This window comes from Echinops telfairi, unplaced genomic scaffold, assembly GCF_000313985.2.
Source record: "Echinops telfairi isolate 266 unplaced genomic scaffold, ASM31398v2 ScPeMD7_7410;HRSCAF=8448, whole genome shotgun sequence".
In the NCBI taxonomy this organism is placed as follows: domain Eukaryota; kingdom Metazoa; phylum Chordata; class Mammalia; order Afrosoricida; family Tenrecidae; genus Echinops; species Echinops telfairi.
In genome coordinates, this window is record NW_022111310.1 from 4818676 (window position 1) to 4832879 (window position 14204).

The 14204-nt window shown below is 49.1% G+C and overlaps 1 protein-coding gene across 2 annotated transcripts in view; it reads left to right on the forward strand.

The window, feature by feature from the left end:
• MSANTD3 (Myb/SANT DNA binding domain containing 3) overlaps positions 1-14204 on the forward strand; it is a 27002-nt gene that overhangs the window by 6190 nt on the left and 6608 nt on the right. For both annotated transcript variants that reach the window (XM_045296549.1, XM_004710981.2), the window contains exon 2: positions 12277-12727. In XM_045296549.1, coding sequence (XP_045152484.1) covers positions 12310-12727 — 418 coding nt within the window. In that variant the 5' untranslated portion in view covers positions 12277-12309. The remainder of the gene's footprint in view (positions 1-12276; positions 12728-14204) is intronic.

The following is a 14204-nucleotide window of genomic DNA, read 5'->3' on the forward strand; positions in this document are numbered from 1 at the left end:
GCCGGGATGGGACTCGGTGAGTGGGCCCGGGCCTGCTGCGTCCGAAGCCCCGGGGCGCGGGCCTCGGGGCAATTCCGCGGCGCTGGGGCGGGCAGGCACCCCCCCGGCCTAGAGGAGCCCCTGGGGAGGCGTGCGAGTGGCCCGCAGGGCTGCGGGCGCCCCATCCTGGGCCCCCGCCGGGTGCTGAGCCCTGTGCGGGGCGCTTTTCCAGACTTCGCTCCTGTAGGAGCCTACAGACCCGGCCCAAGGGTGGAGGGTCCTTTACTCAGAGGCCCAGGGCAAAGCGTGGGATCCCTGCTGACTACTGACCTTGGGGAAGCGCCTTTACTCCAAACCGGGTGCTGCTTCTGTAAGTGGGGTGGGGGTGGGGGTATGAGGTCCCCGCGGGACCATCGTGAGAGTTAAAGGAGGTAATGTATATGTAAAGGAGACTTGGTAAAATTTGCACACTTACTAGGTACAGGGCCCTAGGTGCTAAAACAGTTGGCATGGATTATTTAATTCATCGCAACCCCCCTATGATGTAGCTACTGTAAACGGAATGGGTAATCTTTTGGAGCAGGAATCAGTGAAGAATGTGGTCTCTGTACCCACTCAGCGCTGGCTGAGTGCCTAAGCCCTCCTTTGCTGACATCAAGCTTGGCCGTTGGAACCCACCAGCTGCCCCACAGGGAAGTTTACAGCTTTGGGAAAACTATGGTGCAGTTTTACTCTTGTTTAATAGGATCGTTGTGAGTCAGAATCATGCCGGGTTTGGTTTTTCATCTGACTCAGAAGATTGAGTGTTTCTTGGAATAACATTCCCCACTGCTGAGTTGATTTCGACTCATAGCAACCCTGTATAGAGTTTCTACAGCTATCCATCTTCATGGGAACAGATAGCCTCACCTTTCTGCTGCAGAGCAGCTGCTGGTTTTGAACCACCAACCTGACAGTGAGCAGTTCAGTGTGTACCGGACAGCGCCACCAGGGTACCTTGTGATAACATCTATGAGTCCATGTATTCTTGGAGTACTGAAGTGAATGGTCATAGGGGCAACGATGATATCTTTTGGTGACCAACTCTTTATCAGGCGTTTCAAACTAGATGTAGGATACATGTCAGGAAGGATGGTTGTGCTACTGGGGGAATTGTTCAATACAATTTATAGAATAGCTTCTGTGTTACGATGAAGGAGGCTAGGGGAGCTAACAGTCAAAATCCACTGGATGGCAGTGAGTGGGGGGAACTTGGAGGCTTGAAAGAAAGGCAAAGGGTAGATTGGAGGCTTGAAAGAAGCTATAAGGGAAGGGACCGGGGCTCGCCACCCCAGCAACATTTGGGACCACAGCTCTGTCATGGGTTTAGAGACCATGTGCTTTGTCTGGTTGGGGGTGGGGCATAGGGGAAGATGGTGGTCTTCTCTTCCTATTCTCAAGACTCCCCAAAAGTAATCCTATAGGTGAAGAGCCAGGCGATTTTTGTTCCTGTGTGCTGCCATGGATTGAATTGGTTCTCCCCTAAATCTGTGAAGTGTTGGCTAGGCCATAATTTCCAGTATTGTGTGGTTGACTTCCACTGTGTGATATGATATGGTTAACCTCCATTTTGTAAACTATCCTTAATGGTGAGGCAGGGATAGAGTGGGGCTGTGTCTAGGGTCACAAACTTAGGTCACACTTCACTCTTATTAAGTCACGATCCTTGCTGAGTCACACCTTTTACAAGAAATAAAATGGGAGCGAGAAATGAGCAGAGACGGGAGGCAGCTGATGCCACCAAGTGAGAAGAACTGCGTACAGCACATCCTTTAGATCTGGAGTCCCAGCGCTGAGAACCTCCTAGATCCACAGGAAGGTTAATGGCCTGTCACATGGAGATCGTCAGTGGTCTTCAAAGATGTTGAAAGGAGACAAGGACCTTCCCTCAGAGCAGACAAAGCTTTCCTATAAAGCTGTTGCCCTGATTTGAGGCTTCTAGCCTCCTAATCCGTGAGAAAATTAATTTCTGTTCTAAGCCATGCACTTGTGCTATTCCTGTTAGAGCAGCATTAGGTAACTAAGGTCCCAACTGATACGGGGCCCTGCATGCTATTAGAACCCCCAGATAATAAAAGAATTTAAAAAACCAAAAAAAAGAACCCCCAGAAAGCTTCCTAGACAGTAGTCTTCACGGCCTCAGCTATCAGCAACCGCTCTGAAGACCACATGGGCCACTAGTGTTTCATTCTGTGGCAACTAACTCCGTGGCAACTAACAACAGCTGGACCACCTTCATAGGAGCAGATGGTCAGACTTTTCTCGCACAGAGAGCTGTGGGTGGGTTCAAACTGCCACCCTTTGGTTTGCAATCCAGTGCTTAACCATGGAGCCATGCTTCCTAGAAAGATGAGGCTTAGAATTATTTTAATGTGTTTGAGGAGAATGGGGTTCACCAACCCTAGTGGTCAATAACTGGCTAAAAATACAAGGCCTAATCAGTAGGGTAACTATGAGTTTGAAGGATGGAGGCATGTCCACCTGCGGCCTCAGAGGGATCAACCTTGGGCTGGCGTGGAGCTGGATTCTCCTCCTCCCTCGTGAAACTGGGGGAGCTCAGATGGGGCTTTTTACTCCTGCCAAGAGTTACAGTCTTGGAAACCCACAGGAGGAGTTCTGCCCTGTCCTAAAGGACCACTATTTCTTCGCAGAGAAGGATGTTTTGAACACAGTTCAGGTAGGTAGGGAAGACGGGAGTGGGTGTGAGGATAGTTTGGGTTTCCGTTTGGAATGATAAGGGCTGGAAAGCTTTGGATCCTAAAGAAGAAAGGGAAAGGCAAGGAAGACTGGGCCCCACCTAGAGGGAAGCGGGGTGGGGAGAGGGGGCCGTGCCTCTCACAGCACCATCTGGGAAGAGTGCCTGCACAGACCATGCTGAGCTCAGCTCCCAGGCAAGGTACCATCTCCGGTCCAGATTTCTCCCTAAATTAGGTGGAAGGCCGGGCTTTCGGCTCAGGCTTCGTTCCCTCCCAGATGAGCAGGAAAGGCTTCTTGGAGAAGAAAACTCAAACCAAACTCACTGGCATCGAGTCAGTTCTGACTCATGGTGACCCTATAGGACAGGGCAGAACTGCCCTTGTGGGTTTCTGAAACTGTAACTCTTTACAGGAGTAGAAAGCCCCATCTTTCCCCCACCGAGCGGCTGGTAGTTTCAAACTGCTGCTCTTGAAGATCACAGCCCAGCATGTAAACCACTCCACAACCAGGGCTGCTCCTTGGAAAAGGGGGTCCTTTAAACCAGGAGGAGTTGGGGGTATTTGCACACACAGTGATGAGGAAGGTGGGGAATGGCCTGCAGAGTCGGAAGAGCAGTGGACAGTCTGAGATTCGAATCTTCACTCTGTCGTTTATTTTAGCCGTATCATTTTTCAGGAGGATAATGTCAGAACAGTAGGCCATCCCTGTCCATGATGACATTCATTCAACAAATGTCTGCTGAGCACCAGTCCTGTGCTGAGTCATATTCTGCATGCTGGGTGGAGACAGATGAGTCAGAAATTATATGTGCCGGTTAGGAATGTCCAGTGAGGGGGGCGAACACTTTGCAAAAAAGAACGGAAATGCCACTGTGTGGTCACGCAGAACTGGCTGCGAGCACCCAGAGCAGAAAACGTGGGGCCAGTCTTATGGCCTCCCTCTGATCAGATGAGTGCCAGCCCTGGGGACCAAGATGTCGAGTGCTCAGCTTCTCACAGGGGGTTTTGCCTGATTGTCTAGTTGCAGCATGTGTATAGTTGGTAAGCTGCCGCAAGCCCATTTTAGAAAGAAGTTTGTTCGAAGTAAAATAGCAGCAGCATTTGTATTAGTCGAGGGAATAGGACCTTGAAGGATGCCAATGGGCTCGAAGATTCTAGCCAGAGAAAGCCAGGCGTTTACAGAAGCGTGTGCCTGTGGCAGGTCCAGAGGAGCGGAGGGGAGTTTGATGTGTGGCGCTCTTGGAAAATGCATGTAGGGGTGAGCGTAGTGATTGAATCGGGACCAGATCTGGCAAGGCCTTGAATGCATCTGGACTTGAGCTCCCAGCCAGCAGGGGAGATGTCAGAAGTTTGGGATCTAGCTGTAAAACAATGACGGCGTTTTGGGACAGCCCCTTGGTGGCAGAGGGCCTGGAGATCTGAGCGACCAATTTGAAAACAAGGCTCAGACCAGAGATGTGGACAGTGAGGAGAGGAGGAGCGGGAGTAGATACCTGGGTGGGGGATACCGGGCTGGGGACAGCTAGAACTTGCTGGCCGGTTAATGACTTGTGGTTGAAGGCTGAGAGCAGAGGTTCAGCTTTGGGATGCCAGATTGATTGAAATCAGAAGTCCGGAAGTTTGGGGTGGAGGGATTATTGCATTTGCTTTTGTCGATGGAGAATTGAGGGTTTCTGAGGTGCCTAGAATGGCCGGCTAGGTAGAGGTCAGTGAAAAGGCCAGGAAAGAGCAACAGAAATCTCAGGACTTCAGAGGATCCTGCTCTTTGAAGGCCCATTCAAAACCAAAGTCAAGCCCACTGCCTTCGACTTGCTTCTGACTCGCCGCCACCCCAGTGTTACAGAGCAGAAATGCACTGTAGGACGGTTTTCTTTTGGCTGTAATCTGGATAGAAAAAGGTCTCCGGGCCTTTCTTCGTGGTTCACACCACCAGCCTTGAGCACAAAGCTTTGGCACCACTGTGACCTCCTTGGGTTTAACTTTGTACGGTTAACTAGACCTGGGGGAAATGACGACGTTACTGTCTCCTCCCTCACCTCCTTGAAGAGTACCTGGTACCGAGTAAGTGCTGGGTAAATATTAGTGGAATGTGTGTCGAAACAAACTTGCTTGTTTGGTTTTGTTTTCTTTTCCCCTCTAGGGAGTCTTGTCCGTGACACAGCGCCTTAAGCATTAGGTTGCTCACCTAAAGGTAGCCAGTTCAAACCCATGAACCGCCCTGAGGGAGAAAGATGAGGCAGTCACTTGTGTAAAGATGTACAACCTTGGAAATCCAATGGAGCAATTCTAGCTGCTATAAGGATCACTATTGAGTCAGAACTGACTTAATGGTGAATTAAGTGTAGCTCACTGCCATCCACCATCCAGTGGTAGTCAAGACCTGGCGATTGCTCCCATAAAGGTACACAGCCTTCAGGGCTGTTCTACTCTGTCGCCGCATATCACGGAGATGAGTTGGAATCCACCGGACAGCTCTCCACCACCGCAGCTCCATACGTGTCTAGATAGCCTAAAAAAAACCACTCCCTGCCCGAGAGGTCATGCCAACTTAAACAACCCGATAGGGCAGGGTGGAACTGTGCCCCCTTCTTCCCCCAATGAATTTCTAAGACCAACTGTTTACAGAAATAGAAAGCCTTGCCTTTCTCCTGCGGAGCGACTGGTGGTTTCAAACTGCTGACCTGGGGATCGCAGCCTAATGAGTAACCACTGTGCCACACCAGGGCTCCTATCTAGATGTCCTACCATCTACAATTTCTCCCATTACAAAGGATTTGTCATCATGTAAAACCATTCCCTGGCTTGCTCTTATAAATGCTGTTACAGTAAAAGATTCCAGAAATGCCCTATTTTTAAGAGCCTCCTGGTGCCTGTGCTGCTTTGATTTCATGGGCTCCAGAGATGCACATGACCAGCTGTGATTCAGGTGGTCCTTCCTGGGCCCACCCACCAGGGGTCAGACGTCTTCAGAAGAGCCTCCCCAGGATGGTCGCTCCCTCTGCCCTCCCTTTTCCTCCGAGCAAGCTTCCTGCCTTAAACCGTGGGCAGGCCTTGCTTCTTTCCTCTCCCCGCCCTCGTCCCCCTGTCCCCGCGGTGGCTGGCCGTGTAACATGCAAGTTTATTTTTACCATCTGTGTCGGAGTGTGACTGTGAGCAGAACCAGCTTTGTGTTTAAGGCAAGCCTCTACCCCCCCCCCCTCCATGAACCAGACGCATGTTCTTTCATGTCCCGCATGTTCTTTCATGTCCCGACACCTCTCTTCTTCCCTCCCCCACCCTCCTGCTTGCCTGAAGTTCCTTTGGGATCATTATTAAAGCATCTTTCATGGAAAGCTCTTTTGAAATCCGAAGGAGGGAGCTTTCAAAAAGTTGTTGAAAAAATGGAATTAAAAGATAATGACCCAAACTTTTTGAAACCCTGCTACCCCCATCCCACCCCAGCTTGCTTGCTCAGCCACAGGTTTACAGCCCTCCCCCAGACGGAGGGGGCCGAATGGACCTCACACTGCAGCTGATTTGAGAGCCACTTGAGAGCCGGGTGGGCTCCCCAGACTTGGAATGGCATTTTAATTTGTATCTTCAGACGCAGTGGGTTCCCAGTGTCTGTTCAAACCAAGGGGGCTGGGGTGGGTGGCGGGAGGTGGTGCTTTCTAGGAGAGCTCCCTCCAGCCCCATCCTCTTTCTCTCTTCAGCATCCAGCCTATTCCTAATCCTCTACCAGAGATAGGGCCAGTCCCCTGAGCAACAATCAGAAAGTACCATTGACGCGTAATCCTTGGCAGTGAACTGTAGAAATCAGGTTGCTTCAAGACCATTTTGTGGCGAGTTTTCATAGAGTCCTTTTGACCCATAGAGACACCCCACGTGACTGCGTGGAACTGGCTCACAGGGTGGTTTTTGTTGTTGTTTTTGCTGCCATCATAATGGCAGCAGATCACCTGGTGTCTGCCCTGTCGAGCTGATGTGAGTGGGCTCGAACTTTTTGGTTAGCAGCCAAGCACTTAACTATTTGCACCCCAGCAGTTTTACACTAGGGAGAATTGTGTTTTTCCGATTTTGTGCCCACAGGTTGCTGTGTTGTTTGGTTTGGTTCTGGCGTGGTGGCATATCGGATAAGTGCTTGCTTGAGTGCCAAATGCAAAGTGAGCCCAGCCACCCGCTCTGTGGGAGAAACACACGACTGTCTGCTCCCGTCAGGTCTACAGCTTTGGAAACCCCATTGGGCAATTCTGCTCTGTCCTGTAGGCTTGCTTGGTTTTTGTTTTGTTTTTTTAAACACTTAAATGTTTCAATGTTTTTTAAACATTTGTTTTTCAAATGTTTTTTTTAATCCCCCCCCTGACCCCCCACCAAAAAAGGGGAATTTTCTTGTATTTGGATTTCTCTATTTTGTTTGATCATGTTTCCTGTAATGTGGCTTTTGGCATAGTGTTTTGCCATGTCTGGTATCATTGTGTGAATGATGGGCAATTTCACACTTAGATAATAAATGTACTCACTCATCAAATGCTCACTGTGGGTCCCTGGGCTGGTTTAAGCTTCAGCATGCGGGAGAGAACGTAGCGCCTAGCCTAAGGGAGCCGTAGGCCAAAAAGTGGTCAGCTTTTCCATGGAGATCTTGCACTGTGGGAACTGTCTGTTTATTTAGGGTGGCTGCTCAGGGGCTGAAGCAGGAGGTCCGCACTCCCCTGAAGCCAAGCGCCCCCTGAAAGCTCCAAATGGTTTCCGCAGTTACTTTTCAGATATATGTTTGCAGCAGTGGAAAGTATTTGCGAATTTGGGCTAGAGTGGGAGAGGTATGCCTGGGGTTGAGGGCCAGGGTCTTACAGAAGTAAAGAGAGGTGGGGTGAGGGGGGGGCGCGAGTCAGGGGAAGAGCCTTTGGGGGTGCAGAGACGCTGCACTGATGGTCAGCTCACCGATTCTGACCCCTGTTCACTCCTTGGGAGTAACACACGCTGTGCTAGGCTGGATTGTCTAGAGAGACAAATTCAGTGACACTCATAGATGTATAAGGAAGAGCTTTACATCACGAAGTATGTATAGATCAAGAGGGCAGCCCAGCCCAGTCCAACTCAAGTCTCTACGTCTAAGGCTAGTTCAGAGGTCCCTCTTCAGACTCATGTAACAGTGCCCAATGCTGCTGCAAGGTGAAACAGGAGGAACACAGGTCTGTGGGGTAGTCACGTGGATCTTAGGCTGGTGGGTACATGGCAGGGCTCTGGCAGCTTTCAGGGTTGGGTGGCCCATATGGGGTCCCCCATTGAGTCGGGCAGAGAACTCCAGCAGGCTTGAAGGTAGAGGGACTGAGAGAGAAAGGAGAGAGAGGTCCCTAGCTTCTTTCACTCTTAGAAGAAGGCCATACCCCTAAGGAGGCATCATCAAGCTGCCACTTGATTGACAGGTTGCCCTCTGCCCCTAGCCAGGAGTGTTTAGTTGACATTATAGCTGACTGCCACAGATGGGCTCCTTTGGGTTTTCAGCCGCTGATTTTCTGGGAATAGATTGCCTGGTCTTTCTTCGCAGGCACCTTCGGATGGATTAGAACTCCCAACCTGCCCAGGGCATTAACTGTTTGTACCACCCAGTGCACACAAAAAATCATTGGCACCAGGTTGATGCTGATGCACAGCAACTTTATAAGACAGAGAAGTACCCCACCCTCGGGGTGCCTAAGCCTATAATCCTTACCACCTTAGAAACAGACTGCCACATTTTTCTTCCGTGGCACAGCTGGTGGATTCAAACCAACAGCTTTTAGGTTAGGTTAGCAGCCAAGTGCTTAACCACAACAGCACCAGGGCTCCTTAACCAGGGCACACCAACCCGCAAACCAAAGCCACTGCCAGCTCCCCCTAAGGCCCTCTCTCCCCGCCTCCCACACGTACTCACTCACTCACTGAGTAGGAGTTACTGACGATCCAACTACTTACAGAAATGTGAACTGGGGAGCCCAGGGCCAGCAAGCAGAGAGCAACGCAGAGCAGAACGGGCATTGGCTTCACACCCGGGTGGGAATCCCGGTTCTGCCACTTGTTGTGGGACCGTGCGCAAAGGAGCCTTGGTGGCGCTGCTAGCTGCAAAGTTGTCAATTCAAATCCATCAACCACCCAGCAGGAGAGAAATGAGACTGTCTACTCCCTTAAAGATGTACAGCCTTAGAAATGGTCACTATGAGTCGGAACCAACTTGATGGCAGTTTGGTTTGGTTTGTGAACAATTTAGTGAGACTCGGTTTTTTTAATCTGGGAAATGAAATGGGAACTGTAATTGGTGGATGGGGATAACAACCTACTTCATGGGGTTATTGAGAACCCATAGGCCCTTGGGGTACTTCATCTGAGACCAACATCCCTTTGTAGTATTACAGAATGCAACCGCAATGCCCAGGGAGGCCTGCTGTTCTAGGAAATTAAGCAAAGTAAATTAGAAACTCTGGATTTACTTAGATGGTGATTAAATAACAGTTTAGTTAATAGGCTATTAATGGTCCCCAGGTGTTGGTGATTCTAAGTATTTGCTTTTGAGAGCAGTTACATAATTTCTTGTTATTTTAATAAAGTTTTTTTTAAAAAAACAAAATATTGAAGTGTAACAAATGATGCACATAGGGGCTGTGTCTTGCAAGGATTACATGATATAGTGCATATTAAGCTCTTAGTACAGTGCCTGGCCCAATTAAAATTGCTATTGTTATCAGTGCTGAATTGGTTTGAGACTACCAGCCACACACAGGGCAAGAGCCTCTTTGTTAAGCTCTTTGTTAAGATCCCCACACGGCCGCCACCACCTAGTGGCAGTTAGTGGTACTGTACACATTGTGAGGAAGCATCATTAAGTTGCTTGGAATTAATTACAAACAGTCCCAGGGTTACTAATCTACAATCTATGTACACCTATAGTTACACATCAACCGCCATGAATTCCATTAGATTGATAACATTAAACATTTGAGGTACATAGCTGGTTCATTATACAAACAGCCGCTGTATTGCAACATGCATAAATATACTCTATGTTACGTATGTTAAGGTGTATCTGGACATGTCTCTTGAGGACTTTTTATGCAACGAAAGGCACACTATATACTATATCCTAAGACATCACACAGGAGCCATGCCTAACTGTTCTGCTTGACATGCAAATAAAGATGGATTTAGAAATGGAACTTGTTTGCAGTCTAGGGGATATCTATACATGTAAACTTACTCCCAGGGGCTGTCTTCTGTCAGGAGGTGGCTTGTTGCCTGAGCTCTGGAGTTCATATGTCATTATGCAATAAAGTCTTACACCCCCACAATTGGAACAAAAGTTAAAATATGTAGGTTAACAGTAAGCCAAGGGTCAGTGGGCATGGCCATTTGCCGCTGGTAGGAACGTAATTCAGCATGCCCTTGCTGGAGGGCAGATTGATGGTGTGTAACAAGTGTTTGCATCTTTGTGGCAACTGTACCTCACTAGGGATTTACCTTACAGAAGTAATCAAAGGTGGAAAAGGGTTTATGTAGAAAGAAGTATATATATGGGGGGGGGGGAATGAGGTTTGTGGACAAATGAAAAGTTGATGGGTAGTTGTCAGTCTCATAATAGAACAAAATGGGAATTTTTTTTTTTTCATTTGGGAATCAGACTTCTCAGACTTCATAGCATCTCAAAAAGAGCAGGCTCTAGGGAGAGGGTAGGCATATTGATAGCCGCTGGGACAGAGGAGTGAGGTGAGGGTTAGATCGGAATCTACTCAGGCTGTGTCCTTTAGGAATAATAAGTGTGTCATTAAGACACGATAAAAACTACAGGAAGGAAAGTTTGAACTCATGTTGTCAGATGGAACTGACACAGAGAGATAGTATGATGAGGTTTGGGGTTAATAACTTTTAAACAGGGGACTATTGATTAATGAGGAATGGGAATATTGATGAAATTGAAAATTTAGCGTTGGACCTATGGAGAAAAAGAGACCTGGCTTGGGTATGAGAGCAGCATGGGGTTGCTTGAAGCACCAACTACTCAACTCACTGTTATCAAACCCGATTATTCTGACTCATAATGAACCTCCTCTGGGTTTCTGTAATTAACTCTTGATGGAAATAGAGAGCCTCATCTTTCTCCCATAGAATGGCTGGTGGTTTTGAACGGCTCACCTTAAGGTTAACAGCCCAATGTGTAACCTCTATGCTACCAGGGCTCCAGGTGGAAGCATAGGCATAAGCAATGTGAGGATGCAAACAGAAACCTCCCACTGCAGGTCTAAGTCTCTTGATCCTTCTTGATGCCGCATGTCTGCAGTATGAATGGGAAGCAGGTCCTGCTGGGATAGCAGGGGATGCTTATTACATCAGTGCAGGCAGGCAGTCCATCTACAGACGATTCTTATTTTCCCTTTAATGATAAGTGCATTCGCCCTCCCTTTGAAAGAAACAAACAAAACCCCACTGGCTTCTTGCTCACTCATAGAGACCCTACTGGACAAAGGAGAGTTGCCCGACAGCGTTTCCAAGGCTTCAAATCCTTACAGAAACAGACTGCCCCCTCTTTCTCCCAAGGAGTGGCCGATGGGTCCAAACTCCCAACATTTCTGTTAGCAGCCTGCCTGCACCTCTTCTGACCTCCCTATACATTCTTACAGACATGGCTAGGAATGGGTCTCAGAGACCGCCTGCACTTCATTCTAACCTTAATGTTTGGGACGAAGCAGTGCATAGCTGGAAACACTGATGGGGTTCCATTGCCCTCTACCCGAATCCTATAGTCTGGCTTCAGTTTCCAGGCTCTTGGGTCATCCCCTCCTGTCTTGGGCATAAACACAAGGGCTCGAACATCATAATTGTGAGGTTGGTGCAGCTTCAGCATTATCTTGGTCTGCTGATAGAATGCCTAAGAGGCTGAACTCACTTCACGGCACCCATCAGCAACAAGTGGAGTGGCAAAGTCCATTGCTGCTACAGTGGCCCCTCCCCAGAACAAAAACAAATAACCATCATCCTCAACAGCCCCCTGGGGAGTGGATTTTGATTCTTGGCCACCCCACCTGTGCTCTGTGGGGCTCAGCCTCGGTGTGCCTAGTTCCCTTCACCTCTGCAGGTGCATACATGATGGACCCAGAACTGTTCATGTTGAAAGGGGCCCCCAGACCGTAGGCATCTTAGTGGTTTTGGAGATGCAGAAGTTGAGGTCCATAACAGAGCATGACTCGCCCGGGTTTGCCTGTGCCTCATCCGTGTTTGGGAGCACCGTGACAGCTCTTCAGCTTGACAAAGCTTTGGGAAGACTCGTTAGATTAAGAGCTGCCTAATTGTATAGATTTGGGGGCTCTCTGTTCTCCAACACGAAGCAGAAGTAAGTGAGGGTGTCACATCCACATCCAGCATCTTCTGCTCGGTCTCGTGTTGTCGTTAGGTACCATCCAGTCAGCTGTCACGTACTAGACATGAATACGGCTCAGACCGAGAATAAGGGACCCTGGATTCCCCACGAGGGAATCCATCCAGAGCTAAACACACACGCCCTGCTGACAGGTTTCCTTGCTGGGGGTTGGTAATGACGGTGTCCCACTTCCCTTTCCAGGATCGCTAACGGCCAGGAGAAACACAGTGGAAAATGCAAAACAACGAAATCATAAAACCTGCCAAATACTTCTCAGAATTGGAGAAGAGCATCCTGCTTGCGCTCGTGGAGAAGTACAAATATGTGCTTGAATGTAAGAAGAGTGATGCGCGAACTATTGCCCTCAAGCAGCGCACCTGGCAAGCCCTGGCCCACGAGTACAACTCTCAGCCCAGCGTCTCGCTGCGGGATTTCAAGCAGCTGAAGAAGTGCTGGGAGAACATCAAGGCGCGGACCAAAAAAATAATGGCCCATGAACGGCGGGAGAAGGTGAAGCGGAGCGTCAGCCCCCTGCTGAGCACCCACGTCCTGGGCAAGGAGAAGATCGCCAGCATGCTGCCCGAGCAGCTCTACTTCCTGCAGAGCGCCCCGGAGGAGGAGCCCGAGTACCAGCCCGAGCCCGCCGCCCAAGGTACGGGCGCCCACCCCACCAGGGTGCATGCTCTCCCTGGGATGGTCAAAGCCGTTGTCTGCGGAGGGAACTGACAAAGAAACAAATCTTCGTATATAATTGGCCTTTTTAAAGCAGAGAGCTTGGGCGGACTGGAGTGCTGGGGTGGGACCTGGGCGGGTGGGGTGAGCACAGGGTGGGTGGGGTGAGATGCTATTTACATTCTTATGATCGAGCTCCTAGACAGTCCTGATGTGCGTTCATTGGCTAATCTCAACCTGCCCCTTGTAGTCTAGAGAATATGTTTGAGAATTTGTAGTCATTCTCACCATCTTACTTTTTTTCAGAAAAAACAAAGTTTTTTGGCAGGGCTTACGTATAAAGCGCTACATGAAGCCACTTGAAAGACCACATTAAAAAAAAAAAGATATTTTGAACCTAAAAAAAAGTACACTTAGCAGTCACTGACAAGGCGATCCATTATAATCCTGTTGTGCGAAATTATGGTTTGTGTCAACTTCCAGAGAAATTCTGGAAAAAAATTACTTTTAATGGACCGCTACTGTCAAGTCAGTTCTCACGCATAGCGACCCTGTGTGGCATTTCTTATCATCATGGGAACAGATAGCCTCGTCTTTTGCCCAAAGAGCAGCTGGTGTGTTTGAACCTCTGGCCTTGCCGTCAACAGTACTACCCTGACTCAACCTCGCCTCTAAGACTAGAAAGAGAAAGCTATCCATCACATACTTCTTAGGGAAGGAAGACTGTCATACAGTCAAGGATATACTCATTGCTATAGTGTTAACCATGGAATTACAAGGCTGTGTCTACACAACGGGAGGGTAGAAATTCGTGTAGAGCCATTGTGAGCAATTGCTGGCTCTTTCAGGACTGGAAGTGGCCACTTTGTATAAGGGTCCAAGGTAGCTGCAGCTGACATACCTTGAGGCAGAGGGAAGGTTCTCGGGTAGACAAGAGGGCTGCTGATAGAACGCTCATGGAAGTCCAAGGACACAGCCAGCACTAGCCCAGGAAAAATTCTGGTTTGCGCCTTGCGGGATGACACGTTCATTTATCAGTGTCCCTAGAGCAGGTTGAGCTCTGAGGGACTGGCTCTTGTTAATTAAAAGTCACAAGAAACTGTCTAGAACCAAGAATAGCTGTGCCATCCATGTAGAGTGAAAAAGATAATTACTGCGGGAACTGAAAACCTCCGTTCTTGATTAGCACCGCTCTGTCTCCTGTAGGCCGATCAGCCTGGGATGCGAAATCATGATCAAAAGTGTGCTTGCTGATTGTCAGCCAAGGAGAAGCTCCAGGGAGCCGGCTGGCTGACCATGATGGGTTAATGCCATGGGCCTCAGGCCTGGCTTCCCACCATAGGACCTCAGGCCTGACTTCCCACGATAGGACCTCTGCCTGGGATTTGAGTCCCAAGCCAGGGCACCTCCAAGCAGACAGTGTTTGTATGGACACAGCCAACTCTCTGACCTCTCCC